Source organism: Bactrocera latifrons, unplaced genomic scaffold (genome assembly GCF_001853355.1).
Source record: "Bactrocera latifrons isolate USDA-ARS-PBARC rearing strain unplaced genomic scaffold, ASM185335v1 scaffold_78, whole genome shotgun sequence".
NCBI classification, from domain to species: domain Eukaryota; kingdom Metazoa; phylum Arthropoda; class Insecta; order Diptera; family Tephritidae; genus Bactrocera; species Bactrocera latifrons.
Genome location: NW_017537467.1, coordinates 1,204,083 through 1,231,396, shown reverse-complemented (window position 1 = coordinate 1,231,396; position 27,314 = coordinate 1,204,083). Strand labels below are relative to the sequence as shown.

General features: G+C 38.0%; 1 protein-coding gene across 1 annotated transcript; it reads left to right on the top strand.

The window, feature by feature from the left end:
- The first annotated feature begins 1,953 nt into the window (after window positions 1-1,953).
- LOC108976551 (homeobox protein Hmx) lies at window positions 1,954-26,564 on the top strand. Its single transcript, XM_018945746.1, has 3 exons — window positions 1,954-3,134; window positions 17,682-17,791; window positions 25,064-26,564. Exons 1-3 carry the CDS (start codon window positions 2,335-2,337, stop codon window positions 25,837-25,839), a joined length of 1,686 nt encoding a protein of 561 aa, XP_018801291.1. The 5' UTR covers window positions 1,954-2,334; the 3' UTR covers window positions 25,840-26,564.
- Window positions 26,565-27,314: the final 750 nt, after the last annotated feature.

The following is a 27,314-nucleotide window of genomic DNA, read 5'->3' as shown; positions in this document are numbered from 1 at the left end:
AGTCTACAAAGCAAAACCAACAAATTTGAATGAACTAAGGCAATCCATTCGAGAAACAATTGCGGCTATTCCTGTCTCAACTCTCCAAGCAGTAATGAACAACTTTTTGGTAAGATGCCGCACATGCATCAACGAGCAGGGGGGCATTTAAATTCCATGGTTTTTAAAACTAATTAAGCTATATTTAATAAAATTTAATGAGCTTTATCATGAATAAAAGAAAAATTRATTCCATACACTGAAAAAAAATTATTTGAGTATCTTAATGTAGCAAAATTCATCAGCCACCCTGTGTATTATTGGTGCACACTCATCTAATTTTTGTGCAGAGGGTAAGATATTATTAGGATTAGAAGAGAAGCTTTATCTTTTCAAAACGGGATGACATCACATAGAAAAACATACAATAGAGCTGATCAAAAATTTTTAAGTATTATTTTTTTACTACTCGAACTTACAAAGTACTCAATTTAGAAGAATACTTCGATTCAGAGCATGAAAGGTTACTTTGGTTGGTTTTTACCCATTACTATAGATACATCCCACAAACGAAAGGAATACTTTGAACAGTGTGGGAATTTGAAATTGTCAATATTCTAATGGTCAATATCTTCAGATTAGTATCATCACCCGTTGAATTAGTATTATTRTTTACTTTTTGAGCTTACAAAGGACTTTAATTTGTATATTGCTACTAAATTCTTGAAACTAGCCAAAACCTTGTGATATAATTTATAGATTTCAGGCATACCTATTCTACTCAGCACGAGTTCAACATATCTTGTGTTAATAATGTTCCACAATTTGATTTAATTTCATTCGATATGCCCCTGAACATCCCCTCTGACCACTTGCGCTCACCGCTTACCGTCGGAATGTTCAAACTATCTTTTGTGTATAATTTAATAGTGTCACACTTGACCTTTGTATGCGAATTGATTGATTCGCTAGCTGCATGACTGSCTGACTGGTGCCGCCAAGTCAATGGCTCCCATTTCGATAGTTGTTTTGTCAAACGCTTTAAAGTACAATCCATATATATGGGACGAATTGGAAATGAAACAGTAAATGCGTATCCTTAAGAATTTAACCAATAGAGGGTGCAAGTGTAGTGGTATGGGGGTAGATAGAGCACTTCAGTCTTACTAACAAAATGTAAGAAAAACAGATTATTTGATATCTTCTGTAGCAACAATTAAATGCTGAAAAGTGTTGATGCGGTTGCAGAGCACTTGCTGTTGGAGAATGGAGGATGTACATACGTAGAAGACAAAGTAAAACGAAGGAGTGAGTTGCTCAATGTGGCAACTGCTTTGAATGTTGGAATTAAAACACAACYAACGGACCAACCAGCTAACCAACCCCTTGCAAGGCAGTGTGCGACAAGGTAAAGACGATATTGATTGCTCTTTCTCGCATATTCATGAAACTGAGTGTTGCAGAGGTTGGYTGAGTGGAAGGAGGCGCGGTGTGTTTTATTTGTTTATGTATGTATGAGCAACGACACTCAGACCCGCGAACAACGTGCAATTTCCGAGCAACCCTCCTAACGCTTTGCGGCATGCAAGGGTCTACTATGTAGAGTGATTTCAGAGACTAAAGATCTGTGTACATGTGTTTGCACAAAACAGTGGAGAACCATTTTAGCGCAAAAACCAAAAGAATTCCGACCAACCACCTCAGTTCTAGTTATGCAGTGTGACTACAAAGTATATAGTATACAGGTTCGCAGAGTAACATAAACGACCGGGGGTTAAATCGTGGAAAACAATAAAACTAAACGATCGCCTAAGAACAAACAAATAAACCAACCAGCAGCCGGACAGACATACTGTCATAGAGACAATCGCATATGCAGGCGGGCGGCGGTCGAATGTGTTCAGTGAAACAGAACACTTTTCATTGCGCTGCGTCGAGGACGATGAAGTTTTGAATTCAAAATTTCAATTTAAATGCGAAGCATAGGTGAAACGGTAAAGACGTCCTAAAAATTTCTGCGGGTGTACGAGCACGCGCGTCTAAATAATGGTGTTAATTTGATGTATCTTTCATGTGTGTTCATAGTGCAGAGTTAGTTTTAAAGCGAAATCTTTCGGCTATACTTACAAAGAACAAAGAGCTTGTTGTATATACTTCTGGTTGAAATAAAATCATGCGAACATAATGAAACTGAAAATCCTTTGACGAATTTTCGATTTGTAAAAGAGTTTGTGCTCAGTAAATGGAATTAGTGCATTTCGATTAAAACTTTGAAAATAAGAGTGAAAATATATATACAGCCAGTGATTCCAAACCATTGCAAATTTAGCTAACAAAATTTGTTATACAAACCAAATGTCTTCCTCAGAGGCTGAAGTTGACATAAGCGTAGTGTCCAGCCCCGAACCTAGTCCCGCCGGTTGTGGTAATGGCAGCGACACTCCGTTACGCTCGGCTTCCCCGACGCCCTCCAACGGAAGTACGCCAACAGCGACATCAACGCCAACCACAGCCGCTGGCACACCTACTTCCAGCGCTCATTTTCACAGTCCGACCGCCACTGCTTTAACTGCTGTACCGCCGACGGTTCTACACCATCACCTGCAACACCACCTTAGCAGTTTAAGCGGTCACCCGGTGGCATTACATCACGCTTTGCACAGTTTCGGTCATCTTCATGCTGCCTATCCTGCGCATCAACAATTATTRCAACACGCAGCGGTTACACCTACAGCGGGTCAAATGGCTTTGGGGTCAGCGGCGGTGGATCGCCTTAGTCCGCCGGCTATGGCTGCTATGGCGCCTCATTCACCTGAACRTAATGGCAACGATGATGTTACTTCCTTAACGGGTAATAATAACAACAACAATAGCAAGCTTTTGAATCACAATAATAATAGTGACAGCAATGGCAGTAGTCAGAATATGGCGTTAGGCCGCGGAGAGGTGAGCAACGGTTGCGGCGCTGTCTCCGGAAATGCTAAAGCCACAACCAGCAATGGATTTACTAGTTTCTCTATATCGAGTATTCTTAGCCGCAGTGAACCATCGAAAAAAAGTGGTGGGAGCCATAGTGTACCAACGCTAATCACACCGATACCACAACTGCCACAGCCTGGCACTGGCGGCCCACAAGATGCGGCGATGATTTCTAGGTAGGTTTTGCACTATTAAGCGTTCGTATGCAATCATACTACTTGCTTCAAAACAGTAAGTGTAACCGGAAAAAATTCTACATTTTTAGATCATTTAATAGGTCGTAAATTTACAATCATTAAATATTAGRCTGTCAAAAAAGTCTTGCGGTATTTTCGCTAGTTGGCGCTGAGAGCGCGGAGTTCTAGTTTTATTCGYCGCATCGGGTTATGCTATATCTTTTTGGAAAGCTAACACGTGTCTGATTGATTGTCGTTTCTTTTAAGTCGTTCGTGAGTTATAGCGTCGCAAACATGGAGCAAAATAAAGAGAAAAGTACTACTACGATAAACGCAAAAGTGCATCTTAAGCCGGCAATAAAATTTGTTCAGTTTATGGACCCGATACAGTTTCCATTTCCACCGCACAACGATGGTTTCAACGTTTTTGTTCTGGTGCAGAGGTGGTCGAAGATGCGCCACGCTCCGGAAGGCTTGTCGTCGAAAATTGCGATAAAATCGCTGAATTGGTCGAAAGAGACCGGCATAGTAGCAGCCGCAGCATCGGTCAAGAGCTGGGCATAAGTCATCAAAAAAAAAATTTTATGAACAATTGAAAATTCAATAAAAATACCGCAAATCTTTTTTGACAACCTAATATAAAAAAAACCTTTTTCAAAGTGATTTTAGCGTTGGTTTATGGTTTTATTAAAGACCTTCTCTTACAACTTCACTTTTTATTTAATACAATTATTACAACCCGTTTTAGAAAATATCTAATACATATGTAGCTTTTAATTTCATTTGATATTCAGTAGAACTTTTCCTCCAATTTTGTATTTGTAAATTAAAGTCTTTGAAATTTTGTTAAGCCTTTTAATAATTTAAATTTAATGTTAGACAATAGTTCTTGCAGTTTAAATATTGCTAATTGGAATTCCCTATAAATTAACTCCACTGATTGTCTAATGTTCAAAGTAAAACCTGTAAAGAAAGACCAAGAGAGTTTTTACCATAATAAATGACGATTTCGGATACCTAATATTTGGAAAAGGGCTTAAAAGAGATTGAACTACACACGTTTTTTCTTACTGTAATCGACACTATTAATTAGGATACCTAAATAATGTTTAAATATTTATTCGTCCTCTGTTTATTTTTTTCTTGCGTTACGTCAAAATATTTGGCAAGCTGCCATAACATATCTCTGTCGTTGAAAGCAATTTAATTAATTCATTTTAAAACAATGCTGATAAAAATACTAAACGTTAACTCAACGACTTATTTGTGCTAAAATTAATCATAATTCCAAATTAAATAAATATGATATATTTGTGTGTATGCACCGACCTGGAAAGGAAATAAACCAACAAACAACGTTGATTACTCGCAAAAGAAATACATAAAAAACCATTTTCAGATGATAGAGTGATAAAAACTTCATTGCGCAGCCACACGTCAAGCGAAGCGCCAAACGAGTCACGCATGCGCCATGCCACAGTACTGCAGGGGAATGCATGCCATTTACACCTTAGTGGCTTGATACCCTCAAGATCTAATAGGCATTACGCTTTTTCAACAACTAACTGTTCATAAGTTATAACCAACGAATATTTGTACGAGGAAGGCAATATTTACTGAGTAGACGCCCCAAGTCAGCGCCCATCATGCTGGCTCGTGCTCGAGGTGCAGTCGATAGCTGCCACCGTTACCGGCGCATCCGACTGCTGCTGATCGTTATCTACCCACGCGCTAGCGGAGGCACGACAATCGTAAGTGTAAGRCAGCCTGTGTTGAAGGGGCGCGTGCGCACGTACGCGTTTAATGAAATGAAAATGATCATTATTAAAGCCTCAAATGTCAAAATGCCAGTTGTGAATGGCGCAGGGCCAATAGATGACCAAGCGCTGGCCACTTCGCCCTTTCCCTTTTTATTATGTTCTTTTTTCTTATCGAAATCGTTTTGTTGTTATTGCATTTAAATGAACGATGGAGTGAATGAGCAGGATTACCCGAGGATCAGCATACGTYCATATGTGTATATGCGTAAAAATACTCGATTGCATAAGAATGTGTGTGTAAATATTTGGCTTTAGTTTGGCGGGGGAGATAATTTAAGGCAACATTTTTTTAATTCAACACATTCGTTAATCGCTTGACGTAATATGATCTTTGATTACGAAATTTTTTAACTTTTCCCTTTAAGTTTGCCTTTTTTGCATATGGAATTTATTAATGAACCCAACGGCTGACAGCAGTTGGCTTTTAATAGGTGCATAAATTCCTTTTGTTGTTGTTTTTAGCTCGTGACGCCGATCAACTTAAAGACCTTAGTATAACTGCATAGGTACATATGTATATACATAGGTACAAGTGAGTTACATTTCGATCAGATGTTCAGGTTATTTTTGGTAATTTAATGCTTATAATTAAGTCTATGTACCTTGGGCTTTCGTGCACATTCACCAGGCTGTGACCCATAAATTGGCGTATGTGCAGGTATTATCGAAAAACTGTGTTCACTGGTAAATCGTTTTTTAAAAATAATAATTAATGAAATCTCGTAGCTAAGGGTAAATATGTATAGTGTTGATATTTTATTAAGTTTTCTTTAAGTATATCTTTTTGAGATTCATTCTCCAAATTGCATAATGGTCTGAGCACTAGAGCCAAAAATACAGGTGTAAACAGCACGCTCCTTCCAAGTGCTAACAATTATGAAGATATTTCTATTTGAAACTTAAGATTTTTTGATAAAAAAAATGAATTTCGAGACTTTTAAAACCCGTGGCGCAGTATTTGATTACTAAAAGGACAATATCAATAAAGAAAATTCAGCTAAATAAGGGTCGCACAGGGAGATTTCGGATAGATTATATGCAAATCCTCGATGACGAGATTGCAAGTGTCATTTTTATGTGGCGAGCTTTACTAAATCCAGTATATTTGTGAGATAACCTACCCAATAGCCTAAATCATGKGTTCAGGTGGCTGTCGGAATGTGATATAACGTCATCCAATTCGTATTTGAAGAAATTGAAATACTTTTTATACTCCCCCATACTTGGCTTGGCCAACAATACTATAGTTGATTCAGTTATCTGCAGGAAATGTCGAAAATTAAAKTTAACATGATCAGCGATAGCACAAAGCGTTTCGCCGATACATAAGGTTATCTTGATCCAACTTAAGGGCTTTTGCGTCACAGTGTACTGGTGTCCAACTCTCTAAGTAAACACCACCATCCAAAGTTTTAGAATTCATGAGATTTTAATACTACTTACATCATGATTAAAACATCGTTCTTCAATTTTGAGGTCTGAGTCAAACACAATTGGTTTGTTGTGTCTACAATGTATTTACTCCCGAACAAAGAATACCCAACCATTGTAACCGTTTAKTCGAAATTTTCAAGGACTAACAGAGTTTTCATGAGCTTATTACTGATCAAAATAAATTTTTCATACCTGACAACACCCATGAAAGATTCTTTTATTTAAAATACAGTTGAATTTCCCTAACTCGATACGCGATAATTCACAAAAAAAACTTCAAGTTAGAAAGACAAGAATTTATACAGGAAATTTGACTTCTATTGCCACTTCAAGAGTTCAATTTATGGAGAACTACGAGTTATGGAAGTTTAACTGTAATTCCATTTCAAAAATTACCTCCTTCTTCCGATGGAAAATATAMAATCAAAAAACAGGGAAAATGAGAAATTACCTACATTTTTAGCAAACTTTGCAATTTAAGAAGTATTGTAATATTTATTTTGCAAATATTCGAACTTTAACAAGTGAACTTGCTTTGTGATTTGAAGGCAAATGTAATGTTTGGATTTGAATTTCCTTTCGAAAATCTTGCAATGCCAGTAAATGAATTGGAGTGCGAGAAACTGAAAGATAAAATCAAAATCAAATGAAACCAAAATATACGAACGAAAATGCATTTCGCAAGGATGGAAGGGTGTACCTTCAACCGGGGTAACGGTTTAATAGCTTAGCGAATCCTTAAAATGCAACAAAGCAACACAGCCTTTATCTGTTTGTAATTTAATATTGTTGAGAATGTGCAAGAACATGCAAACGTGAGACTAACATACTTATTCAAAAATGCACATTTATTTTCACCTATGTACGAGTATGTTGTATTGGACATGAACACTAGGATAAAAAGACAGTTATTTTCGGACTTCCACCCAACAGGCTGAAGCGAGATGAGTTGAGTTAGATGTGGGTAAGGGTTTCGGGTAGATAAAACCCCAACTAGATTAGACAACGAACGTAGCGGAATGAGCAAGGATGGTAGGAACAACCAAGCAACCACCAACAGTGCCTATTGTTAAGGGTRACGGGCTGAAAAAGAAGAACAAAAATTCATGTTAAACGTATATATACATATATGTACATATGTGTCTGTGACCATTGAAAACACACAAATTCCTAAATGAATCTCAGTTGTGTGTGGCGTATTCTACGGAGTTTTTGCTTTTACATTTGTGTGGAGGAAAAAAGCATTTCTTTGAGGAGTGCAGGAAAATATTTTACTGAATTTTAGTGTCACATACGATTTAAATAAAAATTATTATTTTAGAATGTTAGTCACTATATACAAATTGAATATTTTGATTTAGTTTTCATTTAAATTGCTTCTTGGAACCGGCTAAAATTTCTGACATAAGGTTAATTTTTTTGACTCGCTTTATATTTTTCATCGAAAATATGAAYATTGACGTAAATAAATTTCATATCGGTATTTGGACTGCTTTGAACTGCGTTTTTTGATTGTATTGAATTTCCTTCTTAGCTGGAAAAAATTATTTTCAATAATTATAAATCACTTCTACTAATGTCCCACTACTGATATTTTTCATTTCCCAACTACAATTCAAATTTTCTATAGAGTATCTTTGTGTGTGTAGTGTTTGGTGTATGGCGTGAACAAATACGAATTTTATATGTTTACWTTTGTAACTATCGCATAATTGCAATCCAATTGCTGCTCTATGCTTTGCTCTATTAAACTCACACAAACATACCAACATGCATGAACACATGTTACATGGGTTGCATTATATAACCAGGAGCTGGATGGGGTGCCTTTTGCATTTCTATTCTATTTGAGAGAGTATAAACCAAACTAAGCTTATCATTCAGATGGGATTAACGTTCGCGTAAACGTCGCATATTTATGAATGTATGTACATACATATCTATGTATCATATAGGCATACTCATAAAGGGCATTTAAATAAATATGTTTGAAATAAAATGTGAAGCCCACATATTGCAACTTAATGAGAATATTGTATTTCGTTTAGGAAATCAAACACTGATCTTGATTTAAATTTGCTCGGTTCAATTCCCGACTGTACGCCGCCTTTTCGATGAATTGGCAGACAGTCGAGCAGTYTTTCAAATTCAGAGGAGGGTTTGTGAATTGACTTGCGATGCTTATCGCTGATGCAACTAACATAGGCCTCGATACGCCTAGTTCGCGCATACAATTTAATTTAAAATTTGATTCTCACAATAGTATGAAAGATGAAAATCTGCTTTGCGATTCGTCGTTGGAAAACCCACTGTTCCTGTTTTATGCGGTTAAGCTTGTAAAGCCCATGGGCTCCGTTGGGATAAAAAAGGCGTGTTGCCCCTGGCACGTGCGGATCATAAATTAAATTGCAAGAGCTGAGGAGATAATCTCAAAATTATGTGAAACATGGCAATTGTGATGATTTGCGGTTGATTAATTTATGGCTTTGAATAGGAAAACTGAATAAATATCCAAAGCTACAAAAGCAAAGCACAGTCGCGCTAGTAAACACTGGCCAACTCAGGAAAGGACTTTTATTTTAAAAATGTTTGTTATTTTTCTTTTTACTTTCTTTTTATTATGTTACATCCCAACACAGTTTCTATCCGCACTGCCGCGTGTCAAAATGTCACTTTTATGGTTTTATTTTATTAGTAGTACAGCTTGTAGCTATTTGTTGCGCTAATTACGCGCATTTAAAGCAGCTAATGTCAACCAAATTTCACAGTAAATTGTGAAAATATTGCCCCCGGCACAGCGTCTCTAAACATTAAGTATTTCGACCCCAACAATTTAAATATTACTGGTGATGCTGCCAAAGTAGCGACCATTAATACGACTGTCTGAATGATGATGTGAAATAAATCCAGAGCTTATTGCGAACGCTTTTTTGGTTACCTGCGGGCATACGCACACAGTCGCATTGATATTTGAGGCGGAAATACTGCGGTGGCCATGTTGATTTTCAGCTATTAACACGAGACTCCCCTAGCAGAAAGACAAAATCGCAACTAACCACCGGCCGCCTTGAGCGTAAAGTAAAAACAACGATCATTGGTGTTGTGATTGCCCAAGCCGCTGTTGTTGTTGTCTCCACAACTTCCTTTGTATTTCGACTTTTCCTGCGCACGCATGCTAACCGCTATAGTAGTGGCAAAATGTCAGCACACTCCCCCCTCACTTATAAACCCATTTGTAAATAGACATACATAATAATTAATTTGGAGCGCTCGGTTCCCTCACTGAAAAAAAGAACTCTGGTAATTTTTAATGAATTCTTTGWGGACTTTTGCGGTGTTTTTAAAATTTCCGTTCTTTGTATTCGAAATTCTCAGCGCAAGATGTTGTATTCGTGCTTTAAAATTGATCTTAAATAAATTTTGGTTCTTTTTCATTGTAAATATGAAATTCCAAAATTTCCTAATTTCCGGTTTCACAGTCCATTTCAGACTTAAGCAGTGCTTAAATTATAGCTGATTTTTGTTTGGAATTGTTTTGAGTTTTCAGCGACATCTTTCTTATTGTCCAAGCAAGTGTCCGTCCGCTTTCCTGCGATGACAGCTTTGCACTTTTCCACCAATTCCAATAGGAGCTCCGACTCGCCAGCGGTGAAATTTGGGGCTCTTTTGTTGTTTTCATCCATTTTCGATATAACTTTCCTCGAAAATTTATGTATTGTCTGTTAAAATTTAAATATTTCAAACATCCTTTTATGTATAACATTTGTAAGACGTATGTTGCCCATAACGTTGCCATTTATCATAATAAAATTTTGTAGAAATTAGGCAAACGACTACTCAGTCTGCAACAATGCTTATGGACTGTGAAGCCGGGCATAAAAGTTAGTGTTTGGCGAAAACTCATATTAAAGGATAGTATTAAAAGTCGCGATTTCTCTAACTAACTAAGATATACAAAGATGTCTCATATTTTGAAGTCCTCGGATAGCAGAATTTTCGTTATTTCGTATTTGGTATGCGAAATGGCCGTAACCGAGGAGGTGCTTCAGACTCCCTTGCACTTAGAAAAAGTTTCTGCATGTTAGAGTTTGAATCAAAAATACGTTATTAGTTCACACTTTGATGAAGGAGGAGTCTTTTTTACCTTCAATGGTAGTCGATCGGTTAGGCAAAAGTTTTGTTAAATGGCCAAATAGGATATCAAATTTCCGTTCGTGTGTTTCATTTGAAATTATATACCTCTAAAAGTAACTTTTATAAATAAAATCCTAGTTTTAAGAGTCTACGAAACACTTACACTTGTCCATTTTTAAAAATAACCAAATTGTCAATTAAAGAAGAAAATTTCTAGATGGAACAGAACGACTAAAATTCAGTCCTTCAAAGGAAAGTGTTTCATTTGTGAAGGGTATGCTAGTTTCGGTGCAGCCGAAGTTAACCCTTTTACTTCCTTTTTTTCTAGCTGAAAGAATAAATAAATTGTTTGCAGCCAATTACTTATTTAGTAATTTTTCAAAACTATTCGCTTAAATCTTAATATAGACGTGTTATAATTAGCTCAACGCAACACTCACACACTCGGCTATTGTTACGAACGCAATCAATTGTGTAAAAGCAATGATAGAATGCTAATATGTGTCTGTGGCTGCGTTTGTAACCGATTTCAAAATTAGAATATGAAACTTAAGCATTTAAATTGCCCAGATCGTTCATGCATGGAAGATTTAAATGTATGTAATTGGCTGCATTTATAGTCGCTTTGGGCTATAAGCTGCGGCACACACACTTACTAACACYCCTTGACAGACCTAAAGACAGTTATTCTTTTGTGTGTATGCACTCATATACATATGTATATGTGTAGGCACATTTCAATATAACCAATATGAATATTCAATACGTAATTGACATTTTTATATTCGAGCGCCAACACACTGCGCTACCGTCAATYTGCGGGTTAATAAGCGTTCTAGTTGCCAGCTATGTGCCAATACATACGCATAAGTATTTGTATGAGTAGCACTTGAGCAACCACAGCATATCAAAATATTAGCAGCAGCTTAAGTACTACAATTTTTCCTCCCGACTGACTTTGTTGCCCTGCGCAAAAAATGCTGGCGTCATTAAGCGGGATTACGCGTACAGCTTGTATGCCGCAAACACACACACATGCATACATGCAAGCAAATGCGTAAAGTAGTTTTCAAAAATAATTATTACGTACCTGGGCTATTGTGCGCAGATCCCTTCTAATAGACTTTTCCATTGTCGGAATGCTTGTGGATGTGGTGTAAATATTGCATTGACATTTGGCAACATTTTCATTTGGTCTTTTTGTCGACTATGTTGTTGTGTTGTTGTGATTTTCGAAGGACTCTCTGGCATTARTGATTGTTTGGTGATTAGCAATGGCTTTGTTTGGGTTCAGTGAGGTATCAAAATATTCGTCGTAGAAGGGCTGGAAGTAGTAGAATATTCAGTGAATCGTCAAAAGGAAAAATTGGAAGTTGGTCTTAGTTGCATGAAAATGCTACATTTCGTCAAAATGAGAGTTCGTCATTTTACACTTTTCAGTTCTTGCAGAGTCTTGAGCGCTTGTGGTAAGAAAAAGTGCCATATTTTTTTATCGTTTCTATTTAATTATAACGAGTGTTTATTTTTAAACTCATGCATAAATTGCTTCTGGCATTAAAAACAAGCRTTTAAAGGCATTTAAATTTTATTAAAGAGAAATATTCTTACTTATTTGGCGCCCACTTTAAATACGAACCCACCTAAATTGTTGAGCTTTTAATACTTCTGCAAAACAAATACAAACATTTTAAGTACCTTTTAGAAAATTCCACAAATAGTTTGTATCTACAAGAATTTGTTTTTGTAGTTTTTATACCTTGTCTATTAGAGCAAATAAAAGCCCCTCAATAAGCTCTTTCTAAATTGACGATGTAAACATGAACCCGTTCAGCACATGAAGAACGCTTCAAGAAACCTTACGAATGCCATAATTTCCACTTGACGCTAAGCTGTTTGTTGTTCTACTAGTTGTTGTAATTGTTTCTCGTAATCTACTTTATGAGTGTTTAAAAACTGCACCAATCCACTTTTGAATTGCTTGCACCTTCTGGAATAGAAAACTTTTTGGCGCTGAGGGGCTAACAAACGGTAATAACGACTTAAATATTTTCGAAAGTGCGTGTATGTGTAGGTATGTGAGTGAATATGTGAATAATGATTAAAAGAAGAAATCATGTCTAAGGTTGTCTCAGCGATAAAAAATCTTTTTTTTTTTTATATATCCCCTCAGTGAAAGTTAACTGAACTGACCCACGTAAAGCAAGTTAAGCCATGAGAGCTAAAGTAACTGCGTCACGAACACGGCATTTCTTGGGCTTACCTTTCCATAAATTGTGTAGCATGACGCCGTAGGTGGGTTTAACTCTCTCTTCTCTTCCTTCCCAGAAAGTAAAACTATTCGATGAGAATACATTTTATAATTACACTGAAAGAGAAATCGCATTAAACTAAAATGGCTTGCTAAATGATAAAATCTTGTTATTTACATAGAACAAGCGAAAAGCTCAATAAAGCTTCTTTACACCTATCAGGTTTTGTTTAAAATATTTTAAGAAAATTTTTGTGACTGTGAATGACTTAAATGACAAATTACTGAAAATTGTTAAATATTTATTTATTTAACGTCAATTAAAAGTTTAAGAAACAATTCCTCCATCAAAAATAAACATTCGAAGGTTGGGTTCGTTACTCTGCAACGAATTGCGCTTATTAACAAATTATCAATTCTGCCACGTCGACTCTGTAGAAGTGGATACTGTCTCTTCCTGCGGTCCGCTTAAATGCTAAATTCAATCCCCGCTTGCTACCATAAACTGCAAATCTGCCAAGTCGCCAATTGGAAATTGATATGGGAGAGTATTGATTTATTTACAGCAAGTTTAGCTTTTTTGCCAAGCATTTTGTAYTTCTTTTTTAGAATACACTGACTGTATTGTTTATATTCTGGTTGCCGGTTTTTTGTTACCTTGGCCAAAGCGAAAGAGGTCAGGGCAATACGAACGTAACAWTTTACTGCTGACCAGTTCGGGCTGAGTGTCTTCAGCAGAAGCTAGCGAACCAGACAAATTGCAACAGACTAAATAATATYGCATACAAAGCAGACAAAATAAACCGAAATAAAAAGCGTTGGACGTGGAGAACACGTTGACCCRAGTTGGTGGGGGGAGTGAATAGCAGGTGAGTGAATGTAGAAACATATAAAAATCACAGTTGTAAGAGACAGACTACACGGGTCAGTAACTACATGGTCAAAGGGGGTTAACGGAATGTCACAGGATGGCAATGCTGGCCGTTGTGGGTTCGGGTGCATACAGCTCTGCCGGTTGTGGGGGTGCTGTGGGATTGCGCAAGGGTTTGCTGGGTTGGACTCACSTGGAATGCAACTTAAAACGTTTTAACGTTGACTTTTGTTGGCTTTAATTTAAAATTGCATTCGTCGAAAGTGAGTGGAAGGCAACCGAGAAACGTGTGAAAAAGAAGGAATAAGGTGCATCAAGAATGATATTATTACAGTTGGAGATTGGGTGGTGTGATACGAAATCGAGAAATAATTAAATGAARTGGAAGGGTAAAGAGTTTGTGGGAAATCTTTTATTTATTGAATTGTACTCTAAGTGCCTGACAACTCTTTTTACCCTTATAGGAAAATCATCCATTAAAATGTTCGGCTGTTATTTATATGCAGATTCTTGTTATAAGTATAATCTTCGACGCTAAATTGTAAACTCCTACGTATATACATACATACTATGCATGACTAAGTAGACACAAATATTTGTGGGAATTCGTAGCACAAAGGTCAAATGTTTAACATTCGAATACCAATAAATGTACAAAAAGTTAATAGTGCCAGCTTATCGTATTAAAATTGGCTTATAAAATGACAACAAGAACGCTGGTAGTACTGCAAGAAAATTCAAAATCGTTGCGATCTGTTGACTTGGACGACACATAATTGGATGTATTAAAGACAAGCGCAATTATTCGTTGATTCTTCAGGAGTAGAATATTTCTGAGTTTTGAATTATAAGGTACACACATAAAAAATATATACGTTCAGTACAGAAAATCGATAAAATATGCACGATAGTAAATAAAACCTTCATTTTTAGATATATGCAAGTTCTTCTGCTTCAATGTGTTTTTGCTAAAGTTATACTATAAATAAGAAGCAAACGRTTGGCCTGCTATAGCAATTGTCGACTTTTAACCCTTTTCCAAGGCTGCTTTCTTACGAATCTACAGACGTGTCAAAAAAAAAATGTTATTCTGCCGAAAGGTCAATTAAAACAGCTTTGAAACTTTAGAACACCTTTTTATCAATTTACTATAAACCATATATATAATATGTCTTCAGGGAGTTTTTTAGATGTGTGGTTTTTAATGCTGAACAACGTTTGAAAATCTTGGAAATTTATTACCAAATAAGGTGCGGACCAAGCTCATCTCAAGAAAATTTTGTTCATCAATGGTTCTCACTTTTAGTTGAAGGTATCCGATAATAAACACAATTGTCACAATKGGATATGTGAAGTCTCTTAATTACGCAGTTAAATCCGTGATGACTGACGCCTTGGAAGCGCTTATTAGGCTTCTTATTGCTGACATAATAAGGTCCCAAATGATCCTCTCGGATTGGATTAATGTGAGACAGCAACCGCGATATCTTGTAAGAAATACTCTAACTTTAAACTATAAGTGATTATTTTTTCTTGAAAACCACAGGTCTAAAATAACTCTATAATTACTGATTATCATGAACGTGTTCGACCTTTTTAAATAATTGAGTGCAAGAAACAAACAAAAATAAATGATGTCTTACTAATATTATTTTTAGCTCAAGTGTATGTCCAAATAAAGCAGAATGAGCTTCTCTTTGCCCTACAAGATTTCATTCAAGGTACAAATAAAATCAAAGCCAATAAGATAAACATCTCAATCAACATTCTACTTTATAAGCTGTCATATTAAACCAAATAACCCCTCTGCCCGGGTATATCGACACTCATCTGGACGTCACGCGATGGCAGTCTGAGCACCCCTCGAAACCGCTCCTGCCGAATGTACATATGCCCGCTTTAACGAAATCACTTAAGTGCCTCAGCCATTAGAAATCAGAAACCAACTACCCCCACTCCCATCTCCATCAGCCTTAACCACACACACATGCACACAAGTTGCAAAAGTTTGGTTCGTGCATGCAGCGCATCCCTCAATTACCCCACTAACAGAGCCACCCACTTTCACTTCCTCTGCCMTGCTTTGGCTGCCACAACATCTTTCGCCGGTGTGTTGTTGTTGCTTGTGCGCTTGAATGATTCGAGTTGAGAGTTTGATTTAGCACATGATATAAATAAATAAAATGTATTTATTAAGAAGCTCTTTAGCGCCGAATAGCGGAAAAACGCCATAATGCGAAGAAGCTGTTCGAGATGAGTGCGACGGTTGTCATGAGGGGAAGCTGCTGATTCGGAAGGATGCGAGCAAGTCGCAGGCAACAAGATATCCGTTTGAGTATGCAGTGTGCGTGTATGCGCCAGTATGGGGAGGAGCTATTAAGTGTTTGTGTGCGTTTAAGGAACTTATACAAGGGATGAATTTGCTCGCAAAATTATTGACTATAAAGACACCATTCTTCTTTTAACTGAGAAGATTATGTACATTAGGGTGTTAGTTAGTTTTGAAAAAAAAAAAAAAAAAAAAATAAATTAAATTCTTGATTAACGACTCAGTCCAGTCAGAGCAAAAAACTGTATTTAGTTATACGTATATAATTTAATTTGAATATTTAAGGGAGGAGCCTGATTTAGAGGCTTCAAAAAATCGATTTTTTTGAAGATTTTTTTGGAAATGAAATAATTGATTAAAGCGAAATTCYTAGGGTTTATCATTCACAAATTTTTTTGGATATTGCGCCTTCGGGTATCAATTGCCCGATGCATCGCATGTGCACTTGTCGGACGGTGGGCAGGATGCAGGTCGCAATTTCTATAGGAAACAAAAAATTCAAAGAGATTCATATTTTTTAATAATTTATTTTCTAGTTAAACTGAAAAAAATTCCAAAAACAGGTTTAAAATTTCAGAATTTTTTTTTAAATTGAAAAAAATTGTTTTTAAACAAAAAAATGTATCTATGTTGTTTGAAAATATGGTCAAACTTCACATTTCTTAGTTTTTTTTTAGTTTAACTAATATATAATTTAATGCCAAATATACTATAATAAACATTGCCCCAATTCCGTACGTTTAGTTTTTTYAGTCAATTAAGAAAAATAGTAAAAAGGAAAAACCGAGAAATAGCGCGTCAAAGTTTTCGCTTTCTGCCCAATCGCTCATATATCTGCTAGACGCTCGGTCACCATTTTCCTTTTAGCTTCGAAAATATTTSAAATTCTCATCTAAAACTTTGAAGACATATTCTTATATTATTTATTTTAATATATTTAGATTATTATAAAAATAAAAAATCGATTTTTTGAAGCTTCTAAATCAGGATCCCCCCTTAATAGCGAGTAGTTTGATGAAAACCTTAATGCACATTTACACTTATGTAAACTTTTGCTTTGTCAAAGGAACAATTGTCTCAAGGCGGGATCTATAAAACTATTCTAAGATATATATGTGTTTGTAGGAAATTTCGTGTGATTGCAGTTACTTAAGGAGATACATGCTGATATGTACACACACTTAAGTACTTACATATGTACATAGAAAACACACATTTCCATTTAAGATTTTTTTAGGGCTGAATGTATGAACGTACTATTGTGCCATATACTTACCTGTATATCTTCAAACACATTGGGATATATTTAGTACACTATTTGCATATATGAACATATGTGCAAAATGGAATTTGGGTATTGATCCTTGTACGTATATTTGTATATAAATATATTATACTTAGTATATATATATTATACTTAGTACACTTAAAACAATACATTTTTGCTAACGGCATTCTGAAATTATTCGGGGATAAAGCTAAAATATAAAGAGCTTCTCCATTATGAGTATTTGCATGAATATGTTTGGTCATTAAACAGAAAGCAGAAGAAGTTCTATAAAGCGTTATAGCATTTGTTGATTCATTACTAAATTTTATTAATTTTTATATAACAAAAACACATCGGATTGACATTCATTATCTAAATTTAAATCTCCACCAATACAAACAAACTAAAATTAATGAGTTGGTTAATTTTTCTTAATTGCAGATTGGGTTTCATATCGCAATGGGGTGCTCTAGCTGGTCGTTATGCGGCGCTGTGTCCTCCAGGGTGGCCATGGGCACCACAACGTCTACCTTTCCACAGCCCCACACATGGTAAGTGCCGGTTACTTAGATAATTATTTCATTTCCAGCGGTATATTTTGATTTTTTAAGGCAGGTATTTAGAGCAAATAGCTTAACTTGAATACTGATTGTTAGACTGATGCAAAAACAACATTTTATTGTGCAAATAAAGTTCGCAGGCCTTGAAGTTAACTCACCCATTCACATAGGTCGCTAAAGTCATGTTATTTTATTTGAAGCAGGATTGAACTTTGCCTGATTTTCGTCAATTTTGAGATTTCATTTCCTTAAACAAATATCTGATGCTTTCCCATCAAATATAAATATAGATAAAAAGAGAAGATAAAATAATAATTAAATTTAGGTCTATTGTGCCCTCTCCTGGCTCACAGGGACTCACTTAGCCCTAGCATATTGATGAAGTCCAATATCCTACTGGGTGCTAACGAGGCGATCTGATCCCTTTCCAGATACATGGATCCAAGGGCCTTCGACCTGCGCCTACAGACTGCAACGCAGTCGATTAGCAAGTGCTCCGGGGTTTCAGGCTCCCTGTCGCAAAACCGACAGTTGGCACAAGATGATACTCCCATGTTAAAGACATGCCTGTTCAACCAGCAGTGGCCGGTGTAAAATGCGACCAGAAGCCTTACTTGGAAGGTTTATTAACAATTTGAACCTCTTCTGGTTATACCCCCCAACTAGCAGCTTGGCGTGTCGCATACCATGCGCKCGCTGCCAATGCCTTTCCCTGTGCGCTCTTTCTTCCTTGCGGAGCAGCTCCTTCACAGACTGGGGACCCACCCCAGTGGAGGCTACAAAGCGGGCAAGATAGTAACGATTTGATCTCGCAAGAGGAGATCGCTTTTAGTGCCGCTTGACTATYGCTTAGTATAGCTATTCGCTCATTGCGATAGTTGCGGTGGAGGTTTATCTCTATACACCGACTTAAGGCCAAGACTTCGGCCTGAAAAATGCTCGGAAAGTTTCCCATCGGTATGGAGAGCTTGGTACGTGGACCTGCGATACCTGGACCGATTCCTTCCGACGTTTTCGAGCCGTSGGTGTACCAATTCAAAGTGCTATCCCTTAGCAGTTGCTCAAGAGTGGAGTCGCTCCTTTCACTCTTGCTACCGAGGGTAACCTTAAACCTCTTCGTGAATGAGTTGTTTTAGTAATGCCGTCCTTTGGGAGGAGGGCATTAGGAATGTCGCCACTTATATCTACCTATTATACCTATCATTATATGGAGCGGTGTGAGTTCCAACAGGACCTCCAGAGCTGCCATCGGACATGTGCGCATAGCGCCCGTCATGCAAACACATGCTAGCCGCTGAAGCTTCGATAGTTGGGTTACCACCGAAGCCTTCGACGCTATGGAGGCCCAGGACACCGCCCCGTATGTAATTATCGGTCGCACAATCATGGTATACAACCACCTAACGATCTTTGGCTTACAGAATCAGGATTTACCCGCCAGCCGTTTGCACACCATTAATGCGTTTGTTGCTTTGACTAGCGTTTGGTTCACAAGCTGCTTCCACCGCAGGGTAGAATCCAGCGTAGGACCCAGGTATTTAACCTTGCTAGTCATCTCGATCTCTCTGCCCCCCAAGTACGAAGTTCCTCAAGCCGGGTAGGGACTTGCGCCTTGTGAAAAGTATTACGGTTATCTTTGAGGGGTTAATATTTAGTTCCACTCCCGTGCACCACCCCTTTGCCAGATTTAGACCTCGTTGCAMTAGGTCGCAGAGAGTATCCTCAAATTTGCCTCTTGCTATTATCACAATGTCGTCCGCATACCCTTGGCAGTGGATCCATTGTCAGTTAGCAATGCTAACAGTTCGTCCACGACAAGGCTCCATAGTAGTGGTGATAGCACACCTCCCTGTGGGCAGCCTCTTGTCGCACCCAGACGRATCTTTGTTTCACCTACCATGGTCTCGGCGATCCTGGTGCGCAGCGCGGCCTCAATCCATCTGCGCACCGGTGCTGCCACATTCCTTTTCTCTATCGCCCTGGCTACACTCTTGTGAGATGTGTTGTCGAAGGCACTTTCGATGTCTAGGAAGGCACATATCATCACTATCCCTTTCTCCAGTGAGCTCTCTATCTCCGAGGTCAACTGGTACAGAGCCGTACTGGTGGATCTTGCCGTGGTCTATGATCTTTACCATAGTCCTCAGTAAGAAGGAGGTTAGACTAATCGGCCTGTAGGATTTGGCCAAGGAATGGTCCTTCTTTCCTACTTTGGGTATGAAGATCAGCCGAACAAGGTGAGGTAGCAGAGGCTGTTTACCTGTTGTAAAAGCGCTGGGAAGATGCCGTCCACCCCTGGAGACTTGAATTTTTCGAATGAGGCCATTGCCGACTTGATCGAGTCCGCAGTGACTAATTGCCTAGCTAGCTTGTTTTGCTGACCTAATCTCCTCATTGTAGAGGATTAGGTAGCTCCTGTATTCTTCCCAGACCCCTGTACGTTTTGCCTTGTTGAATAGGCTACGTACCCTTTTCCTGAGGTCTGCAAGCTTCTTTGTCCACCAGGGATAGTTCCGCCTATCTGTGGGCACTATTAGTGGGCAGCTACCGTTGTAAGCTTTAGTGATAGATCCGTTCAGTGTCAACWCTCTGCTCTCTATTCCCGGGCCTGTAACGCTATCATCGATTTGCYTCTCCCTTTTCAATTCATCCTGTAGCTTCTCCATGAAGGCACTCCAGTTGGTCCTTCGAGGGTTGCGTCTTGGGGGAAGTTGCCTGACCTCAACCTTCAGTGCGAACTTTACAATTCTGCGGTCTGACAGGGAGGRCTCCGTTGAGACCTTCCACCTTAAGACTCATCTAAATTCATGCTCGTTGCTGAAGGTGATGTCCAGCACCTCCTCCCKCTTRTAGTTATAAAGGTGGGTTCGCAGCCCACATTTTCAATTGCTTAGTTACTACCTAATACATATTTTAATAGAGACTCACCCCTTGTGTTGCAGTCCGTGCTACCCCATTCCACATGGTGAGCGTTCGCGTCGCATCCGATAATGAGGGGCAGTCTGTACCTYTTGCAGTACTCCACTAGCCTTGCCACCACTTCAGGGGGTGCTGCYGCTGCCTCCCCTGGGAAGTAGGCTGATGCCMGGACGAAGTCTCTCCAAGSTTCTTGGATCAGCAAAATGCCCAACTTATCCGTTGTGAACCTGCTCGTTATGACKGCCGAGGCTACCGCCGCGTGATGCATGTTCACTTGGGCAATTTCCACGTTGACGGCCGTTAAAGTAGTGGCTCGAGGGGGGCAGGTTCACATCCCCTCCGTCGTTCGCGCTGCTGTCCACATGGTCGCCTAGTCCCTCGAGGAGTTCCTGGGTGGGTCCTCATGACCACCTTGCTGAACCTGTAAAACAGGCGAAAGCTTACAGCACCGACGTACCTGTACGATTCGTCATCGATGTTCAGGTACAATCTCCATCCTCGTAGGTCACCTTTTTCCTCTAACTGGCTGCTGACGACGCGCCAGGCCGCAATGCAGAGGCCCCGGTTCTGGTTCTTGGACCCAGGGTAAACTCATACGGCTTGTCATCGCTGCGGGGGAAGAACATTGTCATCCTGTGCATGACCGGCAAATCTTCCGCCCTTTTTGCACAGAGGACAGGACCGGTCCAGCCTCCTAGCTTTGGGGCAAATTCCCGCAGCCAGTTGGCGGACAACTCGACAACAAAATATAAATATAGTATATATTGTATATATGAGAGCACAATAAATTGATTAGTTTATTAAATTAATGTAATTTAAATGAATTAATTGTTAGAGTTGTATGTTTTGCAACTATTCAGAATACAGAATAAAATAATTGGAAAAGAAATTACAACTAAAATCAAAAAGAAATGAATACAAATTAAACAAGTAAGACGTGTGAAAAGACTTTCAAGTATTGGCAAGATTTTGTATTAAAACTTGTTTCGTAAGAAGATCCAAATATTTTTCATACAATCAAGTTCGGTATGTTTAMAACTTCTGAATTTTATAGATCGTAGACTTATACTACGTTATTTTTTATTTCTGCTGGGTATCGTTGTAGTCGGGTAAGTTCAAACCACATGCGTAGACACTATTTTACTACGAGCTAAATGGTCCACTCCTTTAGAATATAATACATGGGAAGACGTGGGGTAATTCGGGTACATATACTGATTTAGAATTAAGGTGAAAGCCAAGCACACTGATTTTTTGAGCCGGTGTATATTTATGAACCTAAATATAAATATTTTACATGTACTGCCTGTTTTGTATGTATATAAAGAAAATTATACACAAGTTCACTTGTCTTTATGTTAAGAAGACATTAAACAGCTTTTTTAAGATTAAAAATATTTCGACATGAAAAATGCCTCCAGAATAATCACATTCAGAATTCACAAACGAGTAGAAATGAAACATAAAAATGGCGTTAGGTTTATACACATTTTGCTGGGTAGAAATATTTAAATCCAAATCGAGAAACAAATAATTTTATGACGATAACTCACAATATTAGTATTTCATGCGTTTACTTAATTATTCTAAACTRTTGGCCGGTATAAAATCAATCGGAAGATTTAAATCGTATATTAGGTTTTGCGGTTCGGGGTAATATTGGCCTGAATCTGAATTTTAATATAGTACAAAAGCTTTTTACTGATGTTTTCAGTAAAACTTCAGTTTAATTAACAGTTGTTTGTACTACCAAAAACTCATCGAGGAGTTACATATATATAAATGATCAGGACCAGGATGACGAGACGAGTTGGAAAAGAGAGTACGCATTCGTAGATGGTGATAATCTAAACGACACTCAATGAAAATCAATTAATAGTCATAACTAAGCACTAATGTAAGATACAACACTGTAATTTGCCTCAGTGAATCACAGCAGTATGGTAAGTGGTATCCATTAATAGAAAAATTGCAAGAGTATGAAATATTTGGTTACACCCGAACTTGGTTCKTTCTTACTTGTTTTGGTTTAGAAAACACTTTGAACCCTTCAGCTTTAAATTTGTGCTCAACTTGCTTCTACACTTCATTTACCCTGCAATTGCAATGCTTTGAGGAATTCACGGTATGCCTTTGACAAGTGAATTGCCAACATATAACGGTGCTAGTTTACAAATATTCCACTAATAGTCTCGGCGCAACGCGTAATCGTCACTTTGCATAATCGTCGAATTCTTTGTGACATTCTTGAATGTCGCCTTCGATTAAATTCCGTTCTGTCGTAGTGCCCCGCTTTGCCTTTCAATTTGCAGTCAATTTGAAGCCACAAAAGCCTTACACACACATGCGACCATTAACAACAGTGCCTCCCCTCACTTGTAGGCTAACTCACCAACTTTGCTCAGTGCGTTGCATTCCCGTTGCTTCGATCGGTTTTCAATTAATTGCAATTTGTAGCAGGGATTAAGTTACGTTGCTTAAGTACATCGCGTTGGTTGAGGTTTTTTGCACCACTATGCACAACCAACTGTGTGCCTGAGTGGGTGGATCAACTGTCTGGTCAAACCGACGTGTGTGGAATTTTAGTCGCATATTCACATGTACAAGTAAGTATATATTATGCATAGGGTGGCGGGCGCAGCGTGTTTCCGCGCATTGCCAATAGTTTAAGCCTATTTAATTGGCCTCTTAAATTAAGTAACTACAATCGCAATTGAATTTGTTCATGTAAATTGGCCTTAAGTTTGTACGTTATTATCGCCGTTGGAATGTACTTAAGCTAATAGCGGAATAACACACATATGCAAATATTCGCTTACTGCAGCAATACCCTCTTGGAATTTTCGACGATTGTTAATAATAATTCTTGTCAAATTCCTTGAGGACATTTCGACAAATAAAGAAGGTTTCTAAAAAGAGACATGAATTTGATCGTCTAATTTGTATGCCATGATATCTATATAGTATATACAATATATTTTTATATCTATATGTACATATAGTGGTTCGATGTCGGCGGTTCTATCATAGCAGCGGCTTCCTGGGGGAAAAATAACGTGTACAAAATTTCAAATCGATATCTCAAAAACTCAGAAATTAGTTCACGTAGATACAGACAGACGGATGGACAGATGTACATACCTAAATTCATCTGAGCTCGTCATATTGAAACTTGGTAGCAAATTGATGGAACCATGTTAAGAGCATAATTAAACTTCATTTGATTTTTACAATAATATGAATCCACGTTTGTGTTATTTTAATTTTCTGGCAGGCTGTCGCTGCATATGCATCTATGTACCTATATAAGATATACTATGTATATGTACTTTCTCAAATGTGGATTTACCTCAGCAAACAACCATAAGTAATAGTGTTAGCGTTAAATGACAGTTTAGCATTTCAACATTCCAATTCGCTGTAACACAAGTGCATGTGCATATACACGTAATTGTTTAAAACGCTAATATTACATTATCTATAGATTGAGATCTTATTTAAATAATAAATAATTTTCTTCCAAAAGTAAAAATAAATTTAAATATGATTTTCATTTGACTAAAAAAATTTAGTGCAACTCGATAATTTTTATGTTTACTTATAAACATATAATATAAGGCAATGTCTGGAATTGCTATAAAATTTACCTAATTTTCAATGAAATCAAATTTTTGTTAAAACTCTTCAAATATCCTTTTTTTCCTTAGTTATTTTTCCAAAATCAATTTTTTGCTTCTCTAAGACAAAAATAAAATTTCACTCTAAATAAAGAAATGAGGAAATTATGATTGCGGGATTTTTTCTCTAATAGGTTAGTTTTAGGAAAATCTACCGACAGACAGCCATTTTAAAAAGTATTTGCACACACTGGTTTACATATTCAAAGTGTCGAGGAAATAGCACTCAGTGGCTGTAGAAATGAATAGAAGTGGAACACAAACGCCCACAAACTGGCATTTAATTACATTTCCCACCACTAAAACACATTAACAGAAAATATACACAAAGTTACTATGAGGTTTCCAACCTCTAACGAGCCACATGCTCTCGTTTCAAGCGAGCGAACTTACTCACTGCTCCTGCGCTTTGAACGCTCGCTGAGAAGCTGATAACGAGGGAGTCTCAGCACTCCAAAATCAATTTGTTTGCCGTACGCACATTAGTACAAGTAATATATGTGGATAAGGGTCGCATAACCAACAACCCCAGAAATCACAGCTTTTCTGTTTAGTCCAACTAAGGAAACAAGGGGTCACAGTTATCGCGATTACCGTTCATTATTTATTACTCTTAAACAAATAACYCGCACTAATTAGATTCTCTTGTTTCTCTTTCTCATTGCAGACAGTTCCTCAACCAACACAACGGAAAATCCTTCCTCGCCTACATCGCTCAGCCCAAACCATATTGGCAACAACAACAGTAGCAGCAACACTCACGGCAATGGTGGCAACAATAAATCGCCTTCGCCGCATGGTTACAGTCATAGCCAACAACAACATTCACATCTGACGCATCCGCATCAACCTTCAACGCCCACAAGCAGTGGCGGTGGTAGCAACGGGCATCCGCTCCTCAGCCACCACAGCTCGCATTCAAATTCTAGTTATTTACTGCCCAGCAGTTCCAACGAGTCCGACGATGACGGCGAAGAGATTATCGAAGAGGACGATGGCAATGATGGACCCTCAGACGGCTCTTCGCCACAAGGCGGCGATGGAAATCAAACGAAACGCAAGAAAAAGACTCGCACMGTATTTTCGCGAGCACAGGTCTTTCAGTTGGAGTCCACATTCGATATGAAACGCTACCTCAGCTCTTCGGAGCGTGCCGGTTTAGCTGCCTCATTGCGTCTCACTGAGACACAAGTGAAAATTTGGTTTCAAAATCGACGCAACAAATGGAAACGTCAGCTGGCAGCCGAACTGGAGGCAGCCAACATGGCGAATATGGCACATGCCGCACAACGGTTGGTCCGCGTTCCGGTGCTCTATCATGACGGCTCTGGTGCGGGATTTGTACCACCCCCACCACCGCACCACCATCCCATGCAGTATTATGCGGCGGCAGCAGCACGCAACACAAGCCCACCACGACCACCCCTCTCCTCACTTGTATAGGGCGTGGGGTGCTTGGCGGCCGCAGTGGTACCCAACTGCGGAGGTCCAATCTCACTACGAAAGCCGCCATACACCAATCATGCGCCAACAACGTCGACTCCGACATCAGTACACGATATGAATGACTCGGATACAGAGGAGGAAGCCGCAATCGATGTGGAAGCCGATGAAGATGAGCAGGAGCTGTCCTTAACGCAAGCGTCATTGGCACAGAGTAATAGGGATTCAACTAGCGGCGGTAGCAGTGTTGCTGGTGGTAGCGACGCGATACGGAAAGCGACACCATTCGAGCTGTTGGCGAAAAGTGTCAATTGCCTGGAGATGCACAGCAGCGGTGGTGGCAGGGAGTTGAGTATCAACAGTGCTGGTGGCGCCAGCAATGACAACGGTGTTGAAAGAGCCAACACAGTGCACAAGGTGTATTAACAGAGTGGAGAGGAGAAGCAGAGGCTTTCAACGCTTGTCGGAAGAATCCTCAAAGTGTTGTAAATTTTTATTGTGTCATACAGAAAAATTGGTTTCACATACAAAGAATTTCACTCCTTAAGTGCACGGAGAAAACAACAGGAAATGTTAAAAGCTAACTGAAGCGGGTTACATTCGTGGAAGAGTGTACGTAAAAATTATTGAGTGTTTTCTCTTAAAGTTAATGTGTGGTCTGTATAATAGGAAAGTGCTTAGTAAAAATTGTAATTAATGTTCAAACGTTTAGGTTTCCAAGTAAACAAAGAACAAAGCCATACAAAACTAAATATTATATAAACTAAGAAAACCCTTCCATACTTGTAAAAAGTCGTTCTCCTTCGCTTTCTTCTTTTCGCTACTAAATTTGTAAATAATTAATTGTTGTCTCTTTGCTCAATATTTGTGCTTAAAATTTATAAAATCTAGAACTGATATTATATATGTGTGTATATATTTACCTAAATACTATTATAAATGTACATATATACCATGTACGTGTATTCAGAGGCTTAAAACAGTCGTGTTTGTAAAATACTTGTATGTATGTAAGTCTCTATATGATATGTGCGTGTGTTTTGTTAGAGAATAATCTTGGGTTATGTATATGTACATATATGTTCATTAAGTCATATATGGTAAATTAGTTATGTAAGTATTTACATATGTAGCGTCGCATTTATGTGTGAAAACAGCGTATAAAGCCAAAAAGTAGTTTACATAAACATATAATTCTTATATATAAATATCTACATTAATACTTATTACTCTAATTAATGCAAGTACTTAATTACACTAATAATAATTACATACATACATACAATTGGAATGATGCCCAGTTAGCGTGTAGTTAAATTATGCCATTAAAATATATGTTAACATCATAATTAAGCCAAAATTTAATAAAAAAAATAATAATAGAGTGAATAATAAATTGCTTATTTATGCAAAATTAAAATATTCAAATTAAAAAGTATTGTGTTTTCGTTAATTATCTATTGATAATTTAATTT